This window comes from Vigna unguiculata, chromosome 10, assembly GCF_004118075.2.
Source record: "Vigna unguiculata cultivar IT97K-499-35 chromosome 10, ASM411807v1, whole genome shotgun sequence".
NCBI classification, from domain to species: domain Eukaryota; kingdom Viridiplantae; phylum Streptophyta; class Magnoliopsida; order Fabales; family Fabaceae; genus Vigna; species Vigna unguiculata.
The window spans coordinates 6,857,164-6,869,385 of NC_040288.1; the positions used below are offsets into that span (position 1 = coordinate 6,857,164).

Below are 12,222 nucleotides of genomic sequence, written 5' to 3' on the forward strand. Positions count from 1 at the left end.
AGACAAAACCATTATTTATGATCAGATTGTGAAAGTCTATCCTTACTTGGGACAAGTTAGAAAAGTCTTTTGATCCAGAGCCGAGAAATAAGCCATTATTTTCTTTTGTCTATTTCACCGAACCACGATACTGCTATATGATGCTGATATATATATATCAGAAGCAGAGCATAAGAGTGTAGGACTAAGTAGCAACAACCATGAAAAGCTTACGTTGTTTATTGGTGTTTTCTTTAGGAATTTTCATCCAAGTCAGTTACTGTCATAGCAGCATTACAACATGCTTGCCTCAGAACCACACTGCACTATTCATACTTGGAGATTCATTATTTGATAATGGAAACAACAACTACATCAACACCACCATCTCTTACCAAGCAAATTATTATCCCTATGGTGAAACAATTTAAAGAATTTGGAGATGATGAAAGAATTTAAAGAAGACATGATGAAGACATTTGAGATGACCGACCTTGGGTTGATGAACTATTTTCTCGGTATAGAGGTGAAACAACAAGAAGACGGCATATTTATCTCTCAAAAGAAATATATTGAAGCCCTATTGAAGAAGTTCAAGATGTATGATTGTAAACCTGTCGCTACTCCATTGGTGGTAAATGAGAAACTACAAAAAGATGATGGAGCACAAGAAACAAATGCATTACGCTATAGAAGTTTGATTGGAAGTCTCTTATATCTCACAGCCACAAGACCAGACATTATGTATGCCACAAGTCTTCTATCAAGATTCATGCAAAAGCCAAGTCAGATTCATTATGGAGTAGGGAAAAGAATTTTAAGATATCTACAAGGCACAAAGGAGTTTGGAATATGGTACAAAACCATGACTAACTCAAGGATCATTGGCTACACCGATAGTGATTGGGCAGGATCAAAAGATGACATGAAGAGCACCTCAGGCTATGCTTTCTCGCTTGGATCGGGAATATTCTCTTGGGCATCAAAGAAGCAAGCAACTGTTGCACAATCAACAGCTGAAGCAGAATATGTGGCTGCTGCTGAAGCAACAAGTCAAGCTATATGGCTTCGAAAGATATTCAAAGATATGGGAGAGAAACAAAGTGGACCTACTACAATCAACTGTGATAATAAATCAGCTATCGCAATGACGAAGAACCCAATACATCACAGTAGAACAAAACACATAGCAATTAAATACCACTTCATCAGAGAAGCGGAAACAAATATGAAGATACGACTTGAGTACTGCCCGACAGAAGATCAAATTGCAGATATCTTCACAAAGGCCTTACCAAGACCAAGATTTGAACTTCTACGCGCTATGCTTGGAGTTACCGAATTTGCATCAAGGAGGAGTATTAAAGTATAATGCAAATTCTAGAAGAATCTAAAAAAATATAAGATAGAGTTATTGAAATGTAAAGAAACTTCTAGAGTATTGGAGAAAAGCCTAGGATAGAAAGAAAAATCAAGAACATTCAACTATGTAGAAAAATCTAGAAGTATTTGCATTAGTTCTAGCTAGGAGTTTCTAGAATAATCTATGGGACTATAAATACCCATGTATCCTACCATTTTGTAACATAAAGAACAACTAACACGACATCCAATACAACTACTCTCAACTACAAATACACTTCTCCAACTACTACTTTCACACTCTACTATCTACACATTTTCTCTATCCCTTCAACTATCCCTTTCACAACCTTGAATTACTATCAGGGATAATTAAGTTAGAAAAAGTCTTTCATTCCTCAGCCGAAAAATAAGACTATTATCTTGTTGTCTTTCACCAAACCATGATATTGCTGCATGTATATATATAAAACCTAGCACAAGGTGATATACACCAGAAGCAGAGCATAAGAGTGTAGGACTAAGTAGCAACAACCATGAAAAGTTTACATTGTTTATTGGTGTTTTCTTTAGGAATTTTCATCCAAGTCAGTTACTGTCATAGCAGCATTACAACATGCTTGCCTCAGAACCATACTGCACTATTCATACTCGGAGATTCATTATTTGATAATGGAAACAACAACTACATCAACACCACCACCTCTTACCAAGCAAATTATTATCCCTATGGTCAAACTTTCTTCAAATACCCCTCTGGCAGATTTTCTGATGGACGCATGATACCAGATGTCGTTGGTATGCACATTTTATTTCTTCTGCTTTAGCTTTCACTTGAGTTTTGCTTGTGTTCTTGATGTTGCAGAAAATTGCTTCATTATCATCAGTTCTTGTATTCACTTGGTGCACTTGCATTAACTAGTTTATGTTTCTTAGCTGAACTTGCCAAGTTGCCAATACTACCACCATATCTGCATCCGGGTCGGGTTGAACACGTCTATGGTGTCAATTTTGCTTCAGGAGGTGCAGGTGCTCTGCGTGAAACCGCTCAAGGATTCGTAAGACAAAGATCATCATTATATATATATATATATATATATATATATATATATATATATATATATATATATATATATATATATAAGTTTCAGTAAATTCTGTCATAGAAAAGAGTGTATGACTTAATTTTAGGCATTCATCATACATCATAGTTTTAGTTAGGTAGTTAATAAACAGTGTTATACTGATGTAACCTTGACTGATATTTAATGCCTTTATGTAGGTTATAGACCTCAAAACTCAGGTAAGTTATTTAAAAAATCTGAAGAATGTGTTTAGTAAGAGACTGGGAAAAGCAATAGCAGAGGAAATTGTGTCAAAATCAGTGTACTTGATTAGCATTGGATCCAATGACTATGGCTCCCTTCTCAACCCAGACTCAAATCCTGTGTTTCCTCCTGGTAATCATCAAGGGTTTGTAGATTCTGTCATTGGAAACCTCACAGATGCCATAACAGTAAGAACAAACTTTTACTTGAACTTTATATTTTCTTCAATTTATAATTCGAAAAGGATTTTTTGATATAAATCTTTAGTTTTATTCAACTTTTAATTTTAGAAATACATTGAATCACCATGGAATGAAATTTCTCATTAAACTACTATAGTGATTGAAAATTAAGGGATTAAAGTATAGGAACCAAAAGTTTGATAATTTTTGAAAGATATTGGAAAAAATAAATAAAATTAAACCTATATTTTCCTAACCCTAATGTTGGTATGATATAATTTTAGGAAATTTATAGTCTTGGAGGAAGAAAATTTGGATTTGTTAATGTGGGTGCAATAGGTTGTTCACCTGGCATAAGGGTTTTGGTGAATAATGGAAGCACATGCTTTGAAGAAGTATTAGCCATCGCAAGACTACACAACACTGCACTCTTAAAAAGGATTCCTGAGCTAGAGAAACAACTCAAGGGATTCAAATATTCAATCACTGATTTCTATTCTGCATCTCTTGAAGTGCTGAACAATCCTACAAAATATGGTATTCCAAAAGCCTATATGTTCCATTTTAATTTTTTTCTTGTGACATACTGTGATCACTGTTTTTCCTCTGTCTTTATGAAGGTTTCAAAGAAACTATTGTGGCATGTTGTGGAGGTGGACCTTACAGAGGAGATGGTAGCTGTGGAGGGAGGAAAGGAATCAAAGAATACGAGTTATGTAACAATGTCGATGAACATGTGTACTTCGATTCTATTCATCTTACTGACAGAGCTAGCCAGCATTTTGGAGAGCTTATATGGAATGGAAATCACACTGTCACAAGCCCTTACAATCTCAAACAGCTATTTGAATTTTAAACTTTCAATATATAGACATAAAGCAAGACATAACATCACGATGTATTTGTTTCCACATGTAATAATAAGATGTTTGAGCTGGCTAAATAAAACACCATTCATGAAAACTTCAATATGTATTATTATTTAAATAAATTTAATTTAATTTGATATTTTGAGTAATTTTTTTATTATGAACATTTTATATTTTTATATTTAATTATAGTCCATGATGCATGATATGATACGTGTATCGGATACGACACGTATCTGACACAAAAATATGTTTATTTTAATAATAGTAGGATACGATACGTTATATATGTATATTGAAAAATGTACAATATATTTTAAAAATATGACAAATATATTAATGTTATTGTTTGCATCCAAATTAAAATCACAAATACTAAAGTTGTCAACATAAAAATTATAAATTATTGTCATCTTAAAAGTACACTACAAGAAAATCTTCAATTAGAAACTAATTTTAGAAACCCAAAATAGTTTAGTCATTGTAGTGACCAATTTAAATACCAATTACAAAATTAAAAATTATTGGTTATTAAAATAGTCACTATGATAAATAAAAAATTATAATTGGTCACTAATTAATTAGAGACTAATTTAGAAACTAATTCATTTTGGTAGTCAAAACTTAGAAAGTTAATTTTGAGTGACCAATTTCCTTCGGTAGCTAAAACCATGGATGTAATTTTAAAGGCTAATTTAGTGACCAATTATGTTTTTTTATTCATAATAGTGACTATTTTAATAACTAATAACTTTTAGTTTTGTAAATTGGTATTTATATTGGTCACTATAGTTACTAATAATTATTGGTCACTATTTAAAAGTTTTCTTGTAGTAGTATTGTTGTTTTATTTATTAGATATTTCACTAATAAATATTGACAAAGTATCCTAAATTATCATATGCAAATGCGTGTCATACACAGATACATGATCCAAATTGAAGTATCGATACTTCATAGTTTATAGTATATAAAAAAAGTATGTAAGTTTTGTACAAAAACAAATAATTGAAACATAATATTTTAATAAAAAATATGTATAATTACTGATTTGGTACTCCAACTTTTTGGGTTTGTTAAATTTGGTACCCGAACTCTAGAAATGTTCAATTTGGTACCCAAATTTTTTAAATGGGTTCATTTTAGTACCTTCTGTTAAATACTACTTAACGTCGTTTGACTTCTATTGAGGTGGCACAATGCAACAGAAATGTGGCAAAAATCAGGGTTGCACACGTGGATTTATGGTAAAAAAACTCGCACCTTTTGTAATGACTTTACCAATATTTTAAGGTTGGAACTTTACTTTAAGTCTTTGATATGTATTGTGTTACTGTGTTGTTTGTTTTGGATTTGTATGTCTGTTTAGTTATCCAAAACAACTGATTTCTTTTGTTTGATATCCAAAGTCTGTTATCCAAAGCTATGAACAATGTCCTCTTTATATCATATTTGATGTTTAATGAATTTGTGCCAACTTATTCGACTGTTGTTCAAATTTATAGTCATTTATTATAATTACATAACATTTAACATTTCAAATACCAGAAAAGAAATACAGAACTTTGACAGATGATTCAGATTTTCCATAACTCCAAACTTTCACTGTTTTCAATAAATTTCATATTACAAAATAACCTTCTAAACACCTAAAGTGAAATCCAACAACTTTAAACAACTAATATTTCTCTACAATATCAATCTACATCAACAAAGACACTAAAATCAGATTAACTACAACCAATAGACACACTAAATTAACAAGTTGACCCACTTTCTCCATCCCTTAACTTCTTTTTCTAGAATATAAATCTGCCGCCTTTACCTCAAAATAGTTGCATCATTTTCGTCATCACCATCTTCAATGCATCATTTAAAGAAATTACACCCATAAGAAGCTTCACTTCCACCCCGTTATTCACAAAATAACACAACAAAAATTACTTTGTAGTTACCTAGATGCAAACACAAACATAAACTTATCTAAACAAAACACCATATGCCTCACCTTGAAATTAGGGCATTCCCAAAACTGTCTCCCACCATTCTTAATGGTTCTAGCCGTTCTCAGCACAATTGCCACTCCACAATTGCATGTGGGTGCTTCACCCAAGCCTCTACAACCACCACTATTAGAGGACAAGGTCTGATTTCACATCACCCATGAATTACGAGAGCAAGAAGATGAATGACCCCTTGACATTTATTCACCGTCTACAAAAACCAATTCAACTGAAGAAGAGAAAAGCACAAGCTCCTCCACAAATTAGGGCACTCTCCACAAAATAAGGCACTTTATTTTTAATCACAAAAAAAAAAATTCCAAGTCATTTTAACTGAACCACATTTCTGCCATGTTTCTGTTGCACAGTGCCACCTCAACAGAAGGCAAATAAAGTTAAGTAGTATTTAACGGAAGGTATTAAAACGAACCCGTTTAAAAATTTGGGTACCAAATTGAACATTCTAAAGTTCAGATACCAAATTGAACAAATCCAAAAAGTTGGGGTACCAAATCAGTAATTATACCTAAAAAATATCACTTTATACTTCTGTCGGTTATAGTTAGCATAAGAAAAAAACAATAGAGCATGACCACAAGACCTCTAAGAAAGCATGCAGAGTTGTGGTGGCGATTAAGCCTAAGAAAGAATTGAAGCTTTGATGCATACAAAGAATGTGTCCAAAACATGTTGTTCAACTTTGACTTGTATAACAATCATCTTCTTCGGATTAATAGGAACAATAAACAGAATGTCATCGTTGTGAATAACGTTCATTTCCCAAACATCAACATTAATTATACAGATGGGGCACCACCATGAATCCCCACTAACAGGGGTCATAGAATTACGTCCCGACCACTGAAGCACGACCTTAAGATCTCACCTAGAGATTTCAAGAAAATTACGTACTGACCCTATACCAATCATACTCAAAACAGCCAAGTAATATTTATCATGCATATACATTTCATGTCAACTTTCATAATCAACCCCTTTTATATTCCAGGTCAAACTCATACCAACACATCATCCTCCATTCATGAATATGGAATTTTATCTCATATCAAAACCATGCCACTTTCATAACCAACCATTTCATGTTCATTACATGCCAAGAATTATCCAAGTTCCTCAATTACAACTCATACACCCTCCCACTCATGCACATTCATTCACCTCATGCCATTATATAATAATCCAACCAAACACATGTCAAACACCCAAGAACAGAGAAAATACCAAATCAGAACGCATCCTCGCCCAGCTCTTCGCTCAGGCTGGAGGGTCTCGCTCAAGCGAGAGGGACTCTCGCTCAGGCGGGCTCCCTTCGCCTAGGCGAGAGCTCGACAATGAGAACAGTGACCTTCTGCGCAATCTCTCTTAGGCGAGACCCCCTTCGCTTGAGCGAGACATCTTCTCGCTCAAAATAAGGGTTTGATCGCCTAAGCGACAACTCGCGTGGAAAGTCTTGGGCGAGCCTCTGCTCATCTCGCCTAGGCGAGGCAAGCTCGCTTGGGCGAGATTATCAGTACTCGCCACTATTCGCGCCTACATCACACATACACATATACCAAACAGAATATCCAGACAGTCCAGGCATCCACAACAGCACACAAACTCAAGAATCATGAAACCAAAAATGGCACAAGCCACAATCACACCAAACAAGGAGGTTCTAGCTTCCCTTACCTGGATTGAGCTAGCATAGGACCTCGACACCAACTACGGAGCACAATAGCTCTAGGAACGAACTAAAGAGCTGAAATAAAAAGAGGAACAGAACTAAGAAATGGGGTTACCATGAAACCCTAACTGGAAATACGAAGGGTGACTAATGGGGACCAATATGAGCTAGAAAAAGATACTTACATGGAGTAGAAAATGGATTTGAGTTAACTCGAAGAGGACTTAGGGCTAAACCCTAGCAGAGCGTTCTGTGGAAAAGAAATGAGGGTGTGAGGGAACTGTTTTCGCAAGAATGACAGAAGTAAGAGGTTTTGGCTGCCTTAGGGGCCTTGTATGCCTCATGGGCCAGCCTTCAGGCCCATTAGATTGGGGCAGCCCTTAAAATAAAGGGTCAGAATATAAGTGGACCTTACAAGTTTATCAACTCCTAACAAAATATTGGATTTGAGGACTTATTAAGTTTTTTTTTTCGTTAATATTTCATGAGGCAGTTAAAAGAATATCAATTTAGAACAAAATAAAAGTTTAACGACCAATCACATAGTTGAAAATAAATATATTTTAGGTAGTAAAAGTTTGCCAAATAACTCATGAACCTAACAAAATAAGCAAAACACAGATATGAGTTTAAGTTTTATGGATTGCGAGCTTAATGTTTGTATACATTAGTTACGTACTATAAATATTGTATGCCATTAGTTTATTTTGTAGCTGTTTAATTGAGTTAATTACTAATATGTTGTGAATAATTTATGCGGATAAATCGTTCCATTTGATTATTTTTTTTTATATGTCATAGTTATTTATCTTTTCTCTCTCTTCAAGAAGTGTTTCGTACTAATATTGACTCTTTCTTGAAAGGGTTTTACATTGAAATTATAGGAAGTCAAAAGAATTAGTCATTGAAAGAAAAGTTCTCTTAGCAAGGAAACAAAGTATCAATTTTCTTCTCATTGTCAAAGGATGAAATCAGGAAACGTTTTTATATTTTGTTTATTACTTTTGTGAAGTTCCATGAAGTTATACCAACTTTTTCTATATCATAAAGTAATATATATTATGGTACCGCAGACAGGGAATAGAGTGTATAAGTGGACAGGTTTTATACGTTACAGGTTGTTTCTAAAGATGGTTTTTATCTCTAGATAAGATCCATTTGATTATTTCTCATTTATTTGTTTTCTGTGCAAATGGTTTATAATATATACACTACTAACAAAACTCTTATTTTCTTTTGTCAATTTTATTTTAAATTACTTTTTAAGAAATACCTATAAATTTTGTTATGAAAAAAAAATTATAAAAAATTGTTGCAAACGTTTTTACAAAATATTTTATATAAAACACTTTTTACAACAAATTTTGTAAGTAATACTTACAAATTTTATAATTTTGTAGAAAATAATTACCCACAAAAAAATTACCTATCAATTAAGATTCATAGAAAAAATAGCAGAAAAAAATATTTTCTTACAAATATTTTTAACAAATTTGTAAAAAAAAATCTCATGTAATATGAGAATTTTTAGTAGTGATAGACTTGCATCTCTTGTATTAAAAGTTAATATGCCATGTTTGTTTTTTGATAACTTCGAAAGTGCATGCAGAAAAAGAAAGAAGAGGAAAATCCTAATGAAGGAAAGAAGAAAATAAACGTGATTTATCATTTTTTTACTTTTTTAACAAGTATTTTACAATAGTTTTAAGTGTAACAATTGTTGATTTTTTACTTTTAACGACGATTCACACTTAATTGATGTTATTTAAATTTTTAACTTTTAACAACGATTTTCATTTAACTGTCGTTGTTTTTCTGAATTTTTACTTTTAACAATGATTCTCCAAGAACCATTACAATAATTTTGTTTTATTTACAAATTTGTTGTCGCATCTTTTTAAAAATAGTGACTTGTGACTCGTTGTTAGTCTGAGTCATTAATGATTTTTTTTTCACCCTAGTATTATGGTTTATGTAGTAGGATTGGAGAATTGAAAAGTATACGTGAAGTCTTAAATTTGATTTTTACTATTCTAAAAATAAAAAGTTATTTTTGAATGATCAAACACGTTTTACACGGACATATTTTAGCAATTAAACTCTTTTTTCTTTGTGAAACAAAGTATGGAATACAGAGATACTCCAACTACTACACAAACATCAACTAGTCTACCCTTATAGACATTATAAAATTCACATTACATCGTTACAAAACATATACCAATGAACTTTTCAAACCCGTACTATTAAGCAATAAAGACACCACATTCTTTAAGCCAATTCTTTCTTAAAAATCAACCACTCTCGTAAAACTTGAATAGTGTAACTCACCTTAAACTATAAATGGATTAAACAATACTTCATCACAATTTTTTGGTGTAATTTTAATTCATGGAGACTATCATGCAAGGAAAAAACTATGTTCTATCTCCACAATAAGTTCAAATTAGTTGGGTTAATCAAATTCACTACTCTTTTGGTAAAAAAGCCTTAATCTCAAGTCTAATAAATGTCACAAAAAAGACAAAAATGTTTCACCATTATTTATGATCAGTTGTTGAAGCCATTTTTTACTTGGCATATAAGTTAGAAAAAGTCTTTTAATCCTTAGCCGAGAAATAAGACTATTATTCTGTTGTTGTCTTTCACCAAACCATGATCAGGTGTTGATTGACAAAGTCTTTTTACTTGGCACTTGATACTATTATATATATATATATATATATATATATATATATATATATATATATATATATATATATAATACCTTGCACATGGTAATATGCACCAGAAGCAAAGCATAAGAGTGTAGGACTAAATAGCAACAGCAATGAAAAGTTTAAGTTGTTTGTTGGTGTTTTCTTTGGGAATTTTCATCCAAATGAGTTACTGTCATAGCAGCATCACAACATGCTTGCCTCAGAAAAATGCTGCACTATTCATACTCGGAGATTCATTATTTGATAATGGAAACAACAACTACATCAACACCACCACCTCTTACCAAGCAAATTATTATCCCTATGGTCAAACTTTCTTCAAATACCCCTCTGGCAGATTTTCTGATGGACGCATGATACCAGATGTCGTTGGTATGCACATTTTATTTCTTCTGCTTTAGCTTTCACTTGAGTTTTGCTTGTGTTCTTGATGTTGCAGAAAATTGCTTCATTATCATCAGTTCTTGTATTCACTTGGTGCACTTGCATTAACTAGTTTATGTTTCTTAGCTGAACTTGCCAAGTTGCCAATACTACCACCATATCTGCATCCGGGTCGGGTTGAACACGTCTATGGTGTCAATTTTGCTTCAGGAGGTGCAGGTGCTCTGCGTGAAACCGCTCAAGGATTCGTAAGACAAAGATCATCATTATATATATATATATATATATATATATATATATATATATATATATATATATATATATATATATATAAGTTTCAGTAAATTCTGTCATAGAAAAGAGTGTATGACTTAATTTTAGGCATTCATCATACATCATAGTTTTAGTTAGGTAGTTAATAAACAGTGTTATACTGATGTAACCTTGACTGATATTTAATGCCTTTATGTAGGTTATAGACCTCAAAACTCAGGTAAGTTATTTAAAAAATCTGAAGAATGTGTTTAGTAAGAGACTGGGAAAAGCAATAGCAGAGGAAATTGTGTCAAAATCAGTGTACTTGATTAGCATTGGATCCAATGACTATGGCTCCCTTCTCAACCCAGACTCAAATCCTGTGTTTCCTCCTGGTAATCATCAAGGGTTTGTAGATTCTGTCATTGGAAACCTCACAGATGCCATAACAGTAAGAACAAACTTTTACTTGAACTTTATATTTTCTTCAATTTATAATTCGAAAAGGATTTTTTGATATAAATCTTTAGTTTTATTCAACTTTTAATTTTAGAAATACATTGAATCACCATGGAATGAAATTTCTCATTAAACTACTATAGTGATTGAAAATTAAGGGATTAAAGTATAGGAACCAAAAGTTTGATAATTTTTGAAAGATATTGGAAAAAATAAATAAAATTAAACCTATATTTTCCTAACCCTAATGTTGGTATGATATAATTTTAGGAAATTTATAGTCTTGGAGGAAGAAAATTTGGATTTGTTAATGTGGGTGCAATAGGTTGTTCACCTGGCATAAGGGTTTTGGTGAATAATGGAAGCACATGCTTTGAAGAAGTATTAGCCATCGCAAGACTACACAACACTGCACTCTTAAAAAGGATTCCTGAGCTAGAGAAACAACTCAAGGGATTCAAATATTCAATCACTGATTTCTATTCTGCATCTCTTGAAGTGCTGAACAATCCTACAAAATATGGTATTCCAAAAGCCTATATGTTCCATTTTAATTTTTTTCTTGTGACATACTGTGATCACTGTTTTTCCTCTGTCTTTATGAAGGTTTCAAAGAAACTATTGTGGCATGTTGTGGAGGTGGACCTTACAGAGGAGATGGTAGCTGTGGAGGGAGGAAAGGAATCAAAGAATACGAGTTATGTAACAATGTCGATGAACATGTGTACTTCGATTCTATTCATCTTACTGACAGAGCTAGCCAGCATTTTGGAGAGCTTATATGGAATGGAAATCACACTGTCACAAGCCCTTACAATCTCAAACAGCTATTTGAATTTTAAACTTTCAATATATAGACATAAAGCAAGACATAACATCACGATGTATTTGTTTCCACATGTAATAATAAGATGTTTGAGCTGGCTAAATAAAACACCATTCATGAAAACTTCAATATGTATTATTATTTAAATAAATTTAATTTAATTTGATA

At 32.5% G+C, this 12,222-nt stretch overlaps 2 protein-coding genes across 2 annotated transcripts; both read left to right on the top strand.

The window, feature by feature from the left end:
• The first annotated feature begins 200 nt into the window (after positions 1–200).
• LOC114165155 (GDSL esterase/lipase 1-like) lies at positions 201–3,859 on the top strand. The gene is made up of 6 exons (XM_028049819.1): positions 201–396; positions 2,074–2,139; positions 2,278–2,399; positions 2,624–2,857; positions 3,136–3,388; positions 3,472–3,859. Exons 1-6 carry the CDS (start codon positions 201–203, stop codon positions 3,705–3,707), a joined length of 1,107 nt encoding a protein of 368 aa, XP_027905620.1. The 3' UTR covers positions 3,708–3,859.
• A 6,323-nt stretch (positions 3,860–10,182) lies between these two features.
• LOC114166567 (GDSL esterase/lipase 1-like) lies at positions 10,183–12,222 on the top strand. The gene is made up of 5 exons (XM_028051316.1): positions 10,183–10,502; positions 10,641–10,762; positions 10,987–11,220; positions 11,499–11,751; positions 11,835–12,222. The coding sequence occupies exons 1-5, from the start codon at positions 10,241–10,243 to the stop codon at positions 12,068–12,070; spliced, it is 1,107 nt and encodes a 368-aa protein (XP_027907117.1). The 5' UTR covers positions 10,183–10,240; the 3' UTR covers positions 12,071–12,222.